The sequence below is a fragment of the Punica granatum genome, chromosome 1 (genome assembly GCF_007655135.1).
Source record: "Punica granatum isolate Tunisia-2019 chromosome 1, ASM765513v2, whole genome shotgun sequence".
NCBI lineage: Eukaryota > Viridiplantae > Streptophyta > Magnoliopsida > Myrtales > Lythraceae > Punica > Punica granatum.
Window position 1 is genome coordinate 6,584,821 of NC_045127.1, and position 15,881 is coordinate 6,600,701.

General features: G+C 41.9%; 1 protein-coding gene and 1 pseudogene across 1 annotated transcript; one reads left to right on the forward strand and one right to left on the reverse strand.

Annotated features, from left to right (window-relative positions):
- Window positions 1-906: 906 nt before the first annotated feature.
- Window positions 907-2,574, reverse strand: LOC116193099 (homeobox-leucine zipper protein ATHB-6-like). The gene is made up of 3 exons (XM_031521860.1): window positions 2,271-2,574; window positions 1,802-2,175; window positions 907-1,579 (listed from the first exon to the last, which is right to left on the reverse strand). The coding sequence occupies exons 1-3, from the start codon at window positions 2,332-2,334 to the stop codon at window positions 1,208-1,210; spliced, it is 810 nt and encodes a 269-aa protein (XP_031377720.1). The 5' UTR covers window positions 2,335-2,574; the 3' UTR covers window positions 907-1,207.
- A 2,567-nt stretch (window positions 2,575-5,141) lies between these two features.
- Window positions 5,142-9,291, forward strand: LOC116202501 (annotated as a pseudogene).
- The last annotated feature ends 6,590 nt before the right edge of the window (window positions 9,292-15,881 follow it).

The window sequence follows — 15,881 nt, forward strand, 5'->3', positions numbered from 1 at the left end:
TGAAGGCTCCGATAGATGGAGGGGGAGGAATCAACGGTCAAACATGGATGACAGTGGGGGGGGGGTCCCGCCAGTTTTGACAGTGGAGACGGGATTTTATTAGCTGAGGAGTCGTCTCCAGCAGCTTTTGTGGTTCGTCTCTTTCTTCGGCGAAAGTGGCAAAAGTTTGATTGCGACCTCGAAAGCTCGAAAACGACTTTGTCTCCTCCCCTCCTCCATATATATGAATGTATGCCTATTTTGCATTGCTTTAGTCAATTAATCACCTTCTAATCGATCAGATATCCTGTCGATCTCCATGAAAATTGCAATTGTTTCGATTTGATTCTTGTCTAAACGGACGCATTGGTCTACAAGTCTGTGGCACCGATGAGGAAAGATCGGAGCAGTGTCCTACTCCATTTTGAGAGGTTCTTCAAGGGGATCGGATGTAAAAAAATAGGTCTTTCACTTCGATTCCTCTAAATCTTGAAAGTTCGATCATAGCAGTTGGATGTAACAAATGGAGTATGGTATTTAAGATGATGAAGCTACTCCCCGAGCTGAAAGACCACCCTCCCTAATTATGCTTAGAATCGTAAAGGTCACCAACCCAACCACATGTATCTATTGAAACCTCAACTTCACATTTTCCTCCAGCTGATAATTATCTCATCTGAAAAGATTGATCGTGGATCCAAATTATCGAACACTCGTGCACAAAATCTAACTTGAAACTTTCTTAGTTGCATATGTCGGCACATCAGCACGCACGTGTGAAGGCGACAGGCCAAAGACCGGAACTTTCCACTATTCAGAATCCAAGTTCTGCGAAATTTTAAGATAAAATAGTCCACCACGGACTGTTAACCTTGCTCGTTAGATGAGTATGTCGATTTCTTAACAAGTCCTACTGAGTCGATTCCGGAAGCAAAATGCAAGGATTCTTTCTCATTCAGAGAATTGTCCAGCAATTCATCAAAATTGCTCGGAAGAGACGGTGTTGATCTATACTAACATTGAGATCTAATATCTAGGACAATATGCAGGACTTGCAGCTCCCACATAAGATACAGATGACTGCTGCTTCTGTTATGTGAGATTGAGATTGAAGCATGTCACCTTTGAATCGGCAAATTATTCCCATACGGGGCAGTACTATGAGATTTTACAGATGATTTTTCATCGATAACATCAGGTGAAACCACGGGCGGATTTTCGGTTGCTGCTATGGGAAGTACCAGTGCCGGGTAGGAGCTTGGTCCACTGAGAAGATATCGCAGGACTCCTCTGCGCCCTCAAATTCCTGCTGCTCATCCATCTTCATCGACCTCAGACCCGAGAACTGAATCCAGCTGAGCATCTGGTGTGCTGGAGGATTGTAGAAAGACGAGCTCGAAACGAAAGGCTCTCCAAGGTTCGAGTTCGGGTCCTCTTCCTTTATCTCGCCGAAGGGTTCAGGTATAATCCCGATAGCGTTGTTGTCACCGACCGATGCATTGTTCGCGGAATCAGATACCGGCGAATCTTCTGCAGGAACTGAACTCGAATCATGTCCGCCCACATTTCGTTTATGGAGCTTTAGTTTTAGCTCTCTCAGCTGCATTCAAATGGAATGAAAGATCAGTTCCAACATCGAATCAAGGTCGGGATGAATCTTGGCTTATCGTTCAGATCACTCGGAGTTGAAAAAATAACGCTCCGATCCAATGACTAGTATAAGAATGCAATCAAACGTGTACTTTGCCTCAAAATCTTATCTTTCCGAAAAGCAAAGCTGAAAATTTTTTTCCGGGTCCAAATGTATAGCCCAGAGCCCTACCTCCGCATCAAGAGCTTCTTTCTCTTGCTCGAGATTGTCGTAATCGAGCTTGAGGGAATCGTAATTCGCTCGCAGGATGCTGTAATCCCTCTCCAGTTGCTTGGTCTTGTAACGGGCACGCCGGTTCTGGAACCAAATCGCGACCTGCCGCGGCTGCAGCCCCAACTCTTCGGCTAGCTTGGCCTTCCTGTCGGGCTCCAGCTTGTTCTCGACCTCGAAGTTCTTCTCCAGCGCCTTCACCTGATGCAAGCCGAGCCGCCGCTTCTTGTCCCCGACCGGCCCGACCTCGTCCCCGCACTCTTCCCGGTCCAAACTGTCCAGCATTGGTCGAAACTCCCTGGTGTAGATTTGGGCCTTCTTCCTTCCATTCTCCTCTGAAACAAACAACAAAATCACACACACATACACACGCATGTATATATGTATATATAGCTTCAATTCATCCAGAGAGAAGGGTTCAGTGTCTTACCTTTCGTTGACTGGAGAGAGACCAATGGAGCAGAAGGGTCTCCCGAGCTGTTGAGCCTTTTCATGATTCTGACTCAAATTCTTGCTTTTGGTTGCACTCTCTTGATTTTGAGCGTTGTGTGGAATGTGACTGGGAGGGATGAACAGAGATCCAATGGGCTTCCTTCTCCCTCTTTTTTCAACAGCAAGTTTGTATCTTTTTGTCAACTTGTTTATGCGGGGGAGGAGGAAGAAGACAAAGAGGGAAGACTCGAGTCAGACTGGCAGGCATACGTCGATAGGACAGCCCACTCTAAATGCCACCCCCAAGGAATTAAAGTTAAATAGAAAGTGTCACGGAAAGATTCTACTGGCAAAAATCGAACTTTCAAATATATCACTGCACGGCATCGCACTCTTTCAACCATTAGACAACCTCTTTGCTAGGTATCTTCCTCTTAAGAAGATAACAGCTTCATGGAAATTTCTCTCATGACATTGAAATATTCAAAAGGAGTCGAGGTGAGGCCGAGGATCATGCTGGGCAGACATTCTGCGTAGTCCTCTTTCCAAGGAAAAGAGGTAGAGAGATCAAATCTGCTTTTTTAAGTTTCACTGTGGACTGCGTATGGGAGCAGGGAAGGGCAGGGCAGCCCAGGAGAGCTGGCAAGAGCTGTTTGCATTTTCCCAAGCATCCGGTTTTTGCCGCTCTCCTTCTTGAAGAAAAGATGGTGCTTCTGGCTCCGGTTCTCGGGCTGCATCCGATCTGATCGGCGAATATCAATCATTGAATGTTTCAGGTCCATGCAGAGCGTATAGATTGTACATGCTACCGTTGAAACACATCGCTCCCTCTGTTTTTTTTTTCTCCAAAAGAAAAATAAGGTTAATAAGAAAAAAAATATAAATTTTTCACATTTTAATAATCCTAATACGAACTTTTTTTAATCTAAAAATATACAAATTTTCGATTTCATAATAATTTTAGCACGACGTTAAATTTTTCGTTAATTTGGACAGAATCGAGATCTCAATTGATGGCCGGATCGTGGCTCCACCCGTTAATTTGAGGATTCTCCCGATTACGGAGATGGGGCATCCATTCCGGCTACATCCGATTGGGGTCGCCGTCGCCTTCCCCCGATTGGGGTCGCTGTCGCTCTTCCCTCGATTAGGGTTGTCGGTGCCTTTTATGACCTCAATTCCGTCCAAATTAACGAAAAATTTAACGTCGTGTTAGAATTATTATCAAATAGAAAGTTTGTATAGGTTAAGGATAAAAAATTCATATTATAATTGTTAAAATTAGAAAAGTTTGTATTTTTTTTAATAACCCAAATAAAAATACATGTGGACAAAGGATGATACAATTCAAAGATCCATACAGGATCTGATTCCAGGGTCAGTGAGCCATCACAATCCACTTGATCAGTGTTCCCTAAGCTTTAGGTATGGTTAATTAGCTGGATCTATGTATATATGTGTTCGGCTTAAAATATGATTTAAATTAAAATAAATTATGGAGGTGGATCTAATACATCTTTTGTTTATGATTGGCAGATCATTCTTTTTACTCATTGAATTGATGATCCCCGTAAAGATTCTCCACTTTCTAATCATTGATTGATGCCCCCCTTAAATCACGGCATTCCCTTACCCCAAAGTCCAAAAAGAACAAACAATTATAACGCTCCAATTAATTTCGGAGTCGCGATTTAAAATTTTAATTCAATATATTACACAACGAAATATACTTTTTCAAAGTCAAACTGGTGAGCCCCATATATTATTCAATATACAATCTCATACACTACCCAATACACTGCACAACGAAACTGATAGGGTCCATATGCCCTATATTTTTTTTGGTCTTTTTTCACGATCAAAATCAAAGTTACAAATTCAAATTTTTAACTCTGAAATCAAACACACTGTAATAGTTTATTGCTCCATAAGAGTGTCAAACGAAATAGACATGTTTGCTGAATCTCCAGCCAACTAAAATCGAGTCGATTAGGAGTTGTGTGAAGAATGTGTGATGTGTAGCTACCCTGACGTGAGAAATTACCAATTAGATCGCAACAAATAAGCATATTAAGTGTTAATTATGCGATTAAATAACGATTTTATTGATTCTTTCTCTTGAAATGATTATGAAACATGATCATTTAAGATTTTCTTTTTCCAACTGAAGGATTTTGCATGTCAGTAGGGTATCAACTTATTAGCCTGCTTAATTAAGTCATTTTTAGATTCGCTTAGTTAGTGAATTGAGATATTCAGAGCTTGCTTGTGACAGCAATATATCCCCGAGCTTAACGAGAGAAGGAAAGAAATGTTCTCGACGAACGCATAAAAGTGTTCACCCAGAAAAATGTAAAGGCAAAAAATGAATAAAGAGTGAAATCCATCTTTTAATATATTTTGAAGAAGAGAATATGGGCTCATACTGGAGGAGCCCATGTGTTGGATATGTTTGCATTTGGTGATGCTTGCTTTAGCTGTTGGCAGCGTCTAATGAGAAGCATGAATTCCTAGTTGATTGCCGGTGCTTGAATTTGTTTTCAGCTCAGTGTTCACTACCGTGAGGATTCTGACAGGGTCATACTTTCAGCTCAGAGTTCATTGGAGTGAATGTGTATCGTTCGGACTCAGTAGGTGTTTCTTCGCTGAGGCAAGACTCGCAAGATTTTCAAGGTGATCTGTTCTTCATGCACGGCTGTTTGTTGATATTTTGGGTATATATTTTGTCGGTGCTTCTTTCTGCAGTTTGCTTCTGCAGATCAACTTTCATGAAAGGCTTTTCTCCGATCCTTTGATCTGTTCCAGGTTCAGTTGCTGATGATACCATGGTTTGGTTTTCAGGGGGCAAAGATAAAGTGAACCAGTCAAAATGCAGAGGGCTCCTGCCACTGTCGAGGAGCAGTTGATATGGAAAGCAATCAACGAGGAACGCCCCTGGGAGAGTCTCACTAAGGTCAGTGTCGCGGCAAGTACTTTCTCAGGTTTCTGCTGATTTGCAGGGGCATCATTTAATATATCTAATAAGTTTGAGAGCTTGTTTTATGCTTTCTCACTCAGGATATTATGCATGCTGCATGATTTGCAGAGCAACCTTACGACAGCATACCGAATTTTAGCGCCGCAGATGCTTTGCGGCTGACGGGAATAGGGAGGAATGAATTTATTGATATCATGAACAAATGCAGATCCAAGGTATCGAGTTGGTTGAATTTTATTCTGTGCCCTATAATGCAGTAGTTGCCATGTTTTGTTTTGGAAATTTAACTGTCTATGAAAGTTCTTTCTTTTGGTTTTATGGACTATTGCATGCCAGAATCTATTTAGAGTAGAAGGGATCGATATTATCTTCTATGGGTGGAGGTTATGAGTTAATGTCTCTATAGGTGAGAGACTAAGCAAACAACTCCTGAATTTTCTGCACACGATCGATTGTCACATTTGTAGGATTTTGCTCATTTGCTATCTCTCAAATCTGCTAATTGCTGATCTTAATCTTGTATATGTAATGGCCAATTTCCTAATCTTGTGAGGATCTTCCTCATGTGACAGGCCTCCTTTTGAGGAATTGAGTGGATGCTATATGATTCTCTCCATGATATGTTTTCTTTCTCTGCGTACTTTTTGATGTGTGCTTCATTATGTTGATTTTAAATATGATTTCATCTAGCCTTTCTGTTCTCATTCATCTGTATCCTGAACATGACATCTGATCTGAGGATACGACCGAGCTATATTTTCTTATTATTCATTCGCTTGGAGCTGTACAGAAAATCATGTGGAAGTTAAACAAGTCAATTGCCAAAGAATTGTTGCCGACACAACCTGTGGAGTTTACTATTGAACCTTGGTGGGGAATATGCCTCGTCAACTTCACCCTTGAAGAATTTAAGGTATTGCGTCTAATAGCCTCTTATGGAGTTATCATCAATGATATAGGATGATCCTATTATCATTAGATAATTTTGCTAGCATATCATATGCAAGATTCGCTTAGGTGTAAATTATTTTCCTATTCTTTGTAATATTAAGGTCATTTATTATTTTTTTCTTACTGATGGATGAGCACTTACGTCTCTCTCTCTTCTTTTCTTATTTCCAACAGAAACTCTCAGAAGAGGAAATGGCAACAATAGATAAAATCTGCAAGGAAGAAGCGAATGCATATATTTTATTTGATCCTAATGTCATAAAAGGTTTATACCAGCGGAGCCTAATCTACTTTGATGTCCCAGTATATCCCGAAGACCGATTTAAAGGTAGCATATTTACTCAATTCCGAAAAACTGTTGAATTTCTGCTAGCTGAAGCTAATTTTTATTCCTTCTCCCTATGAAGAGTTAGACCTATAACTATCTTATTCTAGATGATCTCTAAATAAAATTTTCTGAATCAACATGTACACTAATGATTTTCTGTTTTCGCACTTTATTCTGGACTATGGCTCCAGAGTATTGTTATTGTCTAGTTGCTGTGTATTAGGGAAAATTTCTTGTTTGCCTTAAAGAGAAATTGCTTAATATCCTTTGAGCACTCAATTTAGATTTATAGATTATTTAGCATGGTATCTTGATGTTTCTTTTCATTGTTTGTACTTTCTGTTGTTTGAGCTTTTGCTATTCCTCTAGAAAAGAGTTGCAGTGAAGAACTTTCCATGTACTTCCATTGTGTTCTTATTTGAATACTCGTGCATTTCAGTTTCCAGGCTCGAGGGATTTGTTTCAAACAGAGAGCAGTCTTATGAAGATCCCATCGAGGAGTAAGTGACCTGTCATTTCAAACCCCAAACGCTTACTATATTTCAATAGCTCTTGTTGACATTCTCACACTGATAAGTCCATTTTTCTAGATTGCTCTATGCTGTGTTCGTTGTTTCAAGCGAGAATGCAACTGTGGCTGAATTAGCAACAACTCTACAGGCTGATCTTCAGCAGTTGCAAGCTGCTGCATCTTTTGCTTGCAGACTAGGATGGGCAGTAAAAGTAATTGATCCAGCTTCTGTTCTTCAAGAGAGAAGCATCCCAGGCTCTCCGAGAACTGCTCGCACTGATGAAGATGCTTTCAGTACTGGTGCGGAAAGCATTTTAACAGATGGCGATGCTTCTCAGCAGGGAGAAGTTTTTTTGTCAGACAACAATAAGCCTGCCTCTGAGCATGTTCGTGTTGCTTTTATTGTTGATGCTAATATCACATCCTATCTCATGATGGGATCTGTTTCACCAGGTTTGCCCCACTACTGAGCGTCTTTTCTTTTGCAATGTTGCCCATCTGAGTAAATACCAAATGTTATGCGCAGCTTGTCTCCTGCTCATAAACTTCAACTTTCCAATCACCCCATTCATGCTGTTTGTTCTTTTCTTGGAGGCGGTCCTGATTCTGACATCCTCACCTCATTGAGATCTTTTACACTTTTTTCCCATAGTTGATGTGTGGAAATAACATTGATGAAAAGCTCATGCTCCGGAAGAAGTCAACTTGAGTTTTTTTTTTCTTTTCCCTTCCTTTTTTTGTGGCTAACCATTGGCTTACTTATGAAAAAATCTTAAGAGGGGGAGGTTCAATTGATATTTGGCGCGCTTATAAACTTGAAATATGAATTTAAACTTGAACTTTGTTATTGTGATATCTTCCATCAAAAGTTGGTTTCATGCAACTCAAAGTGATATAGGTTTTATATATATGTATTTATTTATGTATATATGTATGTATTTATGTATGAATAAAGAACACCAAGTGCTGGAATCATTGAGAAAATATGAAAACTGATGAAGTAATTTGCGCTACATGAGCTGTTTATCATATACTACAAATGAGCAGCAGTTGCAACATATTGAGACTTATCATGTGCTGGAAGACATATTCAATTGATCTATTCTTCCGTTGCAGTACATCTATAAATCTACATGTTATTCTGATTTGTCGTTTCGTCCTTTGGCCCTCCATTGAAGTATCAGTGAAGTATCTTTTATCTGGTAGAACACCAATGGGAATACTTTTGATTATGACTTTAATTGCCTTATTTTATATTTTGCTCCACATTTTCAATGGATTCACTTACTCGATCCATTAATCCGGTACAGTTTTTGTCGTCCTGTAAATTATGCAGGCCTTAAATCCCATGCCGTAACACTATACGAAGCAGGGAAATGGGGTCATGGAAGCATAGCTGATCTCTGTAAGGATCTGAGCACATTGGAAGGAGCAAAGTTTGAGGGAGAACTGCAGGAATTTGCAAACCACGCCTTTAGCCTCCGTTGTGTTCTGGAGTTTTTGCAATCTGGGGGGGTCACTGCCGATGCAACCGTGGAGAAAGTCTGCAATACGTTAGAAGATTTGCCCTCAACCGATGACACCACTGTTTCTCCGTTGTGGCAGACATCTCTTTGTCTGACAAATCGGGAAACAGTAGTACTAAAGAAAATGGTTTGGAAGGCGATGATTCCTTAAAACCTAAAGCAACTGAAGCAGGTTCTTCGATCTCAGAAGAGCCCTCAGCTGCAAGAACTGGTGAGGAGTCCTCGACTGCAAGCAATGCATCTGAGGTCGATAGTAGCCTGCTTAATTGACTCCTGTTTATGAGGCAGCCACGAGGACCATCGAAGAATCTGGATCAGTGGGTGCAACGAAAGTGGACTCAGATGAAGCAAACAGCAGAGAAGTGATCCTTCCCGGTGTAAATCTCACATTTGATGGTTCTGAGTTGCACCCCTTTGATATCGGTGCTTGCCTCCAAGCTCGTCAGCCCATATCCCTAATCGCCGAGGCCTCTGCTGCCTGCGCTGCTTTTGCAGTCAAATAGCTTCCCTCCTTCCTGACCCTAAACGTAGATTGAGGAGAAAGAGCATACATCTACCCAGACAATCGCATTATTCATTACGTGCCAACTGATTGTCAGGTTCTTTGGCTTCAAATCTGAGGCTTTTCATTTCCTCATGAGGTTGGGCTTGTCCTGAAAGATAAATATCGAGCTTTCGGAATTTCCATAGTTCGTGCTATATGATATCCCCCCAAGCTTCTTATCATTTTTTTTACGGTTTCAACATGTAATGCTGGCGGTACTCGAGCTACTTGGTGCGCTTCAAGATTGTGTGTAGGTGCAGAGGAAACATATGGCCATCTATTTCATTCCAACAAAACGTCTATCGCGTGGAGCTTTTTGCGGGCTACAATAGACATCTTTGTGTGATATTTGTCAGTTTGGCGTGTGAGTGAAGAAGATTCTCCTAGCGCAAAAATTCATTTCATGGGTTCGGCATCTATCATCAAGAGGATTGTATGATATTTGCTTTTCTACGTCCTCTTTCGGAGCCACATAGAGAGTTGCTGTATCTTCGCTGTTTCAGTAAATATATATTGTGAAAATTTTGGGGAAAATGACACTGTTAGTCCTAATTGTTTGGCATTTTTCGACATCGAGTCTTAAAAGTTTTATTTTGAAAAATCAAGTCCTAAATATTTGGGAAAAGTGTCAGCAATGGTCCTAAAAGTTTTGAAAAAGTGACACCAGTGGTCTTATCCGTCAAGTGCCATTATTGTCCTGCCTACGTGGCATTAACACCTTCCGTTTTGGCGACGTGGCCGTTAGTTTGCTGACATGGCACATTGGACAGACCGGATTACCCGAAAACCCGTGATTCTACCTGGCTCCGAAGCAAGACCCGAAAGCACCAAACCCGACCCGAATCCATTCCCTCCTGAAACCCTAATTCCCTCTAATCCGACCCGACTTGGTCCCATTAATACCTTTTCAACCATCTAATCTATCGTTTCAAACCTCTAATCCATCCTTTCAACCCGAGGATGAAGTAGAACTTCGCATTAGAATTAAGATGGGCTGCAACAAACACAACATTCATCTTGCACCAACACCGCTTCCATGGCATCAGGGAAGCCTATCGGCGGCATGCATTGATACCATAGAGGATGCCATATCCGGAAACAAGATTTAGGTGAGAAAAAGAAGATTGAAACAATCGGAAGCCATGGAAGCTGCTTTCATTCAAATGAAAACGTGAACAGGAATGATTCAACAGATCCATCAATAAAGTAGAGAATCTAACTCTAACGTCTATTTTGGAAATACTACCAAATCCTTCACAAGATCATCATCAATAAGCTAAGATGACTAGTTGACTTTACAAGATCTTCCTTAACGAATCTTCAAGAACAAAGGATGTTAGGCAAGACTCCTCCATTGGCGATGGTCACAGAGCCTAGAAGCTTGCTCGGCTCCTCATCGTTCCTCACCGCAAGCTGTATGTGCCTCGGCATTATCCCTCGCAGCATTTCCAGTAAGCTCTAACACCTGATGGTCACAGAACGCATCAGATCATCAGCCACATAATTCAATGTTCAAACACTTGAGATTTCGAAAGTTTCAGGACAGGATTCGATCGATTCTGGCGATTTGCCGGAGGGGATTCGAACGATTTTTGGGATTTCACGATGGTCGATTGATTTTGTGATTTCAAGATGGGAGGGGATTAAGGTTCCGGAGGGGATTCAACAGGAATTCACGAGGAGATTGGATTAGGGTTTTGGGAGGTCGTGGCGAGAAAGCTCCGATGAAAGCTCTAGAAGGTCATGGCGTTGAATCCCTTGATGAAGTCCTTCAGATCAACGGTGACCCTGAGCTCCGTATTGAGAGATATTCGGGATATCCGAAATACATTTTCTGTTATCTTTCTGTTATCTCGAGATATTGTAATATTCTAGAGTTAGTTTTCTTCTTTTTCGAATATAGATCAGATTGTATATATGTAGCTCGTTACCCCGATGAATAGATCAGAATGATTAATTCTAAATTGGAGTCTTAAGATGGTATCAAAGCAAGGCTTTCTCTGGAACTTCTAAGATTTGAGAATTAATGAGAGGGAAGAAAAGGTTGAAAGCTCGGGGAAAGGGATGCAAGGTTCTGCGATTTACATGATCGGAAGTTCGGATTCCACGGGGGTACAAATCACCTCATGTTTGCTTAATGGAGAGAATTACCTGACATGGTCAAGGGCAATGACGATTGCATTGACAGCGAAAGGGAAGCTGGGATTTGTGGAAGGCAAGGTCCCGAGACCACCACCAAGTGACTCGAACCTGGAAAACTGGGAGATGTGCAACTCTCTTGTTTTGGCTTGGATTCTTAATGGACTGGAGAAGGAACTTCAACCGAGTGCGGCTTATGCAACGGAAGCAAAGATGCTTTGGGATGATTTGAAGGAGAGATATTCTCAAGGTAATGAAACGAGAATATATCAATTGAAGTCTGATTCTGTATGTATCGACATAGAGGGAAGACAATCCAAAAGTATTACTCGGGAATCAAGACGTTGTGGGACGAGCTCGAGAATTACCTTGAGTCACCGGGATGCTCTTGTGAGGCTGCTACACAGTATGCTGCACAGAGAGAAAAGGAGAAAGTATATCAATTCTTGATGGAATTAGACGACCAATTTCGAGGAGTGAGGTTCGACATTCTCAGGACCGTGCCCTTACCGACATTAAGCAGGATATATCAGATAGTCTCAGAGGAAGAGAATCAACTTGCTGTTGTCCGTTCCCGCGAGACTGTACGCACACCAGAAGGGGGAATCGAGCTGGGAGCTTTCGCTGTGAAGGGGGCGAGCGAAAATCGACAGGGGCAGCACTGGACAGCAGAGGGCAAGCTGATCTGCGACCATTATGGTCGACCAGGCCACATCAGAAACTCTTGCTGGACGCTCCATGGTTCGCCTGCAGAAGGGAATAAGGGCAAAGGGAGGAAGGCAACTGAACAAGGGAAGCAATGGAGAGCACCCGGGCAGACTACTGGGCAGCGGTGGAAAGGACAAAATACAAGTCAGAGTGGACCAGCATTGGGGCAGTGGAATGGAGGAAAGTCAACCGGAAATGCACTGGCTAATGCAGTACATGAAGGAGCGGGAACCAGTGGCGGGGTTAATTCCCTCCCGGGATTGTCCAGTACTCAACTTGAGACATTGCTTAGCATGATCGCAGCACATGAAGGGAAAAATGAGCCACTAGTCGGTACATCTAATAATAATTTTATTTTTGTTGAAAATGGAGAATGGATGATTGATACAGGGGCATCAAGACATATGACCGGTTGTGTGAATTATTTGGATGATTCGAGGCCAATTGGAGAAGAATTTTCTATTTATATTCCTAATGGAAAGTCCACTCAAGCAAGGAATATGGGGACTGTGCGACTTGAGAATTTATTCACTTTGCAGAACGTCTTATTTGTGCCATCGTTTAATTGCAATTTGATTTCGGTCGGCCAACTAAGCAAAGATATGGATTGCTTTGTGACATTCTTACCTGGGTTATGTCTCATACAAGACTGCATATCGAGGAAGATAATTGGACTGGGTGAGTTTCAAGGGGGGGTGTACTACTTGCGGTGGCTAGCATCATCGGCGTTGGCTTGTCAGGCTCAAGTGTTTGGCTCAGGAGATATCTGGCATAAACGGCTCGGGCATCCATCCAGTGGTATTAAAATAAGTGAGATTGATTTTGATTCTAACTCCATGAAGAATAAAGGCTGTGATGTATGTCTTCGGGCTAAACAAACTCGTTTGCAATTTAATTTGAGTTCAAATAAAGCTCCATCTCTATTCTATCTTGTGCATTGTGATCTGTGGGGTCCTTATAAAGAGAAGACGATTTCGGGATAAAGTTATTTTTTGACTATTGTGGATGATCATAGCCGAGCAGTTTGGTTGTATATGTTAAAGGATAAAACGGAAGCACGACGAAGTTTGATGGGGTTCTGTAATTTAGTCAAAAATCAATTTGGAACTACTGTGAAAGTGGTACGAAATGATAATGGGCTAGAATTCTTGTCTCGGGAGTTACAAGATTTCTTCTTTCAGAATGGAATTGTGCATCAGACATCTTGTACGGACACACCGCAACAAAATGGACGAGTGGAGAGAAAGCATAGGCACATACTTAATGTCGCACGTGCACTATTATTTCAGGCCTCACTCCCTACACGTTTATGGGGAGAAAGTGTTGCGACAGCGGCCTGTTTGATTAACATGATGCCGACACAGATATTGTATGGCAAAAGTCTGTATGAGGTTCTTTTTCAGAGAAAACCAAGTTATTCAAATCTGCGGGTATTCGGATCTTTATGTTATGCACATCATCGACCACGTAACAAAGATAAGTTTGCTGAGAGGTCTCGGAGATGTATATTTGTGGGGTATCCCCATGGAAAGAAAGGATGGCGGATGTTTGATTTGGAGAAGGAAGAATTCTTCGTTTCAAGGGACGTGCAATTTTTTGAGAGTGAATTCCCATTTAAGAAAAGTGATCACCCGAAGATGACAACCGGGAATCCTCTATTTTTCCCGAAGACATGGGCCGGAGAGAACTTTGTTTTTGAGGGGGAGGGAGATATGTGGTGGATCAGGGAAGAAATGGAAGGAGAAAAGGAGGCCCGTGATAGGCCACTGCCCAGTCCAGAAAATCCTGCGGGGCCTCAGAGAAGCACAGGTGGAGCGGCGTCCAGTCCACGATCAGAAAATCCTGCGGGGCCTCGAGGAAGTTTGGATGGATCTCTGCTCAGCCCATCAAATGACAGATCCAGTGGGCTGCAGAGAGAATTGGAGCAAGAAGCCTTGTCCAGTCCAGAATGGGAGCAGGAATTTCAGCTTGCATGCCGAATTATTCCGGCCCAATCCCAGCAAATTGCAACAGAGCTGAGAGGATCTGATGCTCAAGCTTCGCGACGATCGGGTAGAGAAATTCGAGCGCCAATATATTTGAAGGACTTTGTTGATCATAAAGATAAAAATTTTGTTACTCACGTTGCCACACATTACCCCCCTACTCGCCCATTCCATCGAAATCCTCAGGTATGTCGTATCCTATTGAAACTTATTTAGCTCAAACTGGATCTCCTAATTTGGATCTGTCCTATTTGGCTGCAATTGATTCGGATATTGAGCCTAGAACTTACCAAGAAGCAGTTCGTGATCCTCGATGGAAAGCAGCAATGGCGGAAGAAATACGAGCATTGGAATTGAATCGGACTTGGATATTGGAGACATTGCCCCCAGGTAAGCGACCTATAGACTGTAAATGGGACTACAAAATAAAGCGACGTGCAGATGGAAGTGTAGAGCGATATAAGGCACGTTTGGTTGCGAAGGGGTTTACTTAAGTAGAAGGTATTGATTTTCATGAGACGTTTGCCCCTGTAGCTAAATTGGTTACTGTGAGGTGTCTATTGGCTGTGGCGATAGCAAAAGGTTGGGAGATGCATCAGATGGATGTGCAAAATGCTTTTTTGCATGGAGATCTAGATGAAGAGGTATATATGAAGCTACCACCTGGATTTTCTTCACATAGAGGAAGGGTTGTGTGTCGTCTCCAAAAGTCTCTTTATGATCTTCAACAAGCATCGCGCAATTGGTACTCTAAATTTGCGGACGCATTGCGAAGATATGGATTTCAGCAATCTGGTGCCGACCATTCCTTATTTGTTTATTCAAAAGGAGATATTTTTCTGGGAGTTCTGGTTTATGTAGATGATCTTATAGTGGTTGGCAACAATTCTGGACATTGTGCTTCTTTTAAGAAGTATCTTAATAAGTGTTTTCGGATCAAAGATCTTGGTCCACTGAAGTATTTTTTGGGAATTGAGGTGACTCGTACAGATTCTGGTCTTTTTCTTTGTCAGAGAAAATATGCACTTGATATTATAACTGAGTGCGAGATGTTGGGATCTCGACCTTCTTATTTTCCCATGGAGTAGAATCATGGGCTCATAACTGGTTCGAGCTCCTGTCTTGAAGATGCAAGCAGATATAGACGTTTGATTGGTCGATTAATTTATCTGACTATCACCAGACCGGATTTATGTTATTCAGTGCACATATTGGCACAATTCATGCAAGATCCACGTCAACCACATTGGGATGCAGCCATGAGAGTGGTGCACTATTTGAAGCAGTCACCCGGACAAGGGATTTTCATACAACCTGAATCTTTGGATCTTGTGGCATATTGTGATTTAGATTGGGCAAGTTGCCCCATGACCCGGCAATCAGTTTCGGGGTACTTCGTCACACTTGGAGGATCACCGATCTCTTGGAAGACTAAGAAGCAGACTACGGTGTCTACATCGTTTGCAGAAGCTGAGTACAGGGCTATGGCTGCCACTGTGAGTGAAGTACTTTGGCTACGAAGTTTATTGAGCTCCCTTGGAGTTCGGACTGCTCATCCTACACGTTTGTTCTGTGACAATCAGGTAGCCTTGCATATTGCTGCCAATCCTGTGTTTCACGAGAGGACTAAGCATATAGAGATAGATTGTCACTTTATTCGTGAACATATTCAATCTTGAGTCATTGTCACTGCACATGTTTCAACCAGACTGCAACTCGCAGATATATTCACGAAGGCTTTGGGTCGAGATCGTTTTACATTTCTTCTCGGCAAGTTGGGCATTCGTTAGACTCATGCTCCAACTTGAGGGGGAGTATTGAGAGATATTCGGGATATCCGAAATACATTTTATGTTATCTCGAGATATTGTAATATTCTAGAGTTAGTTTTCTTCTTTTTCGAATATAGATCAGATTGTATATATGTAGCTCGTTACCCC

What these genes read in the sequence shown, in the direction of transcription:
- LOC116193099 (XM_031521860.1), bottom strand. Translation starts at nt 2,334, where the DNA reads ATGAAAAGGCTCAACAGCTCGGGAGACCCTTCTGCTCCATTGGTCTCT. An exon ending in CTCTCTCCAGTCAACGAAAG is followed by an intron (nt 2,176 to 2,270) that starts GTAAGACACTGA and finishes TGTTTGTTTCAG; the next exon opens with AGGAGAATGGAAGGAAGAAG. An exon ending in AAGAAGCTCTTGATGCGGAG is followed by an intron (nt 1,580 to 1,801) that starts GTAGGGCTCTGG and finishes ATTTGAATGCAG; the next exon opens with CTGAGAGAGCTAAAACTAAA.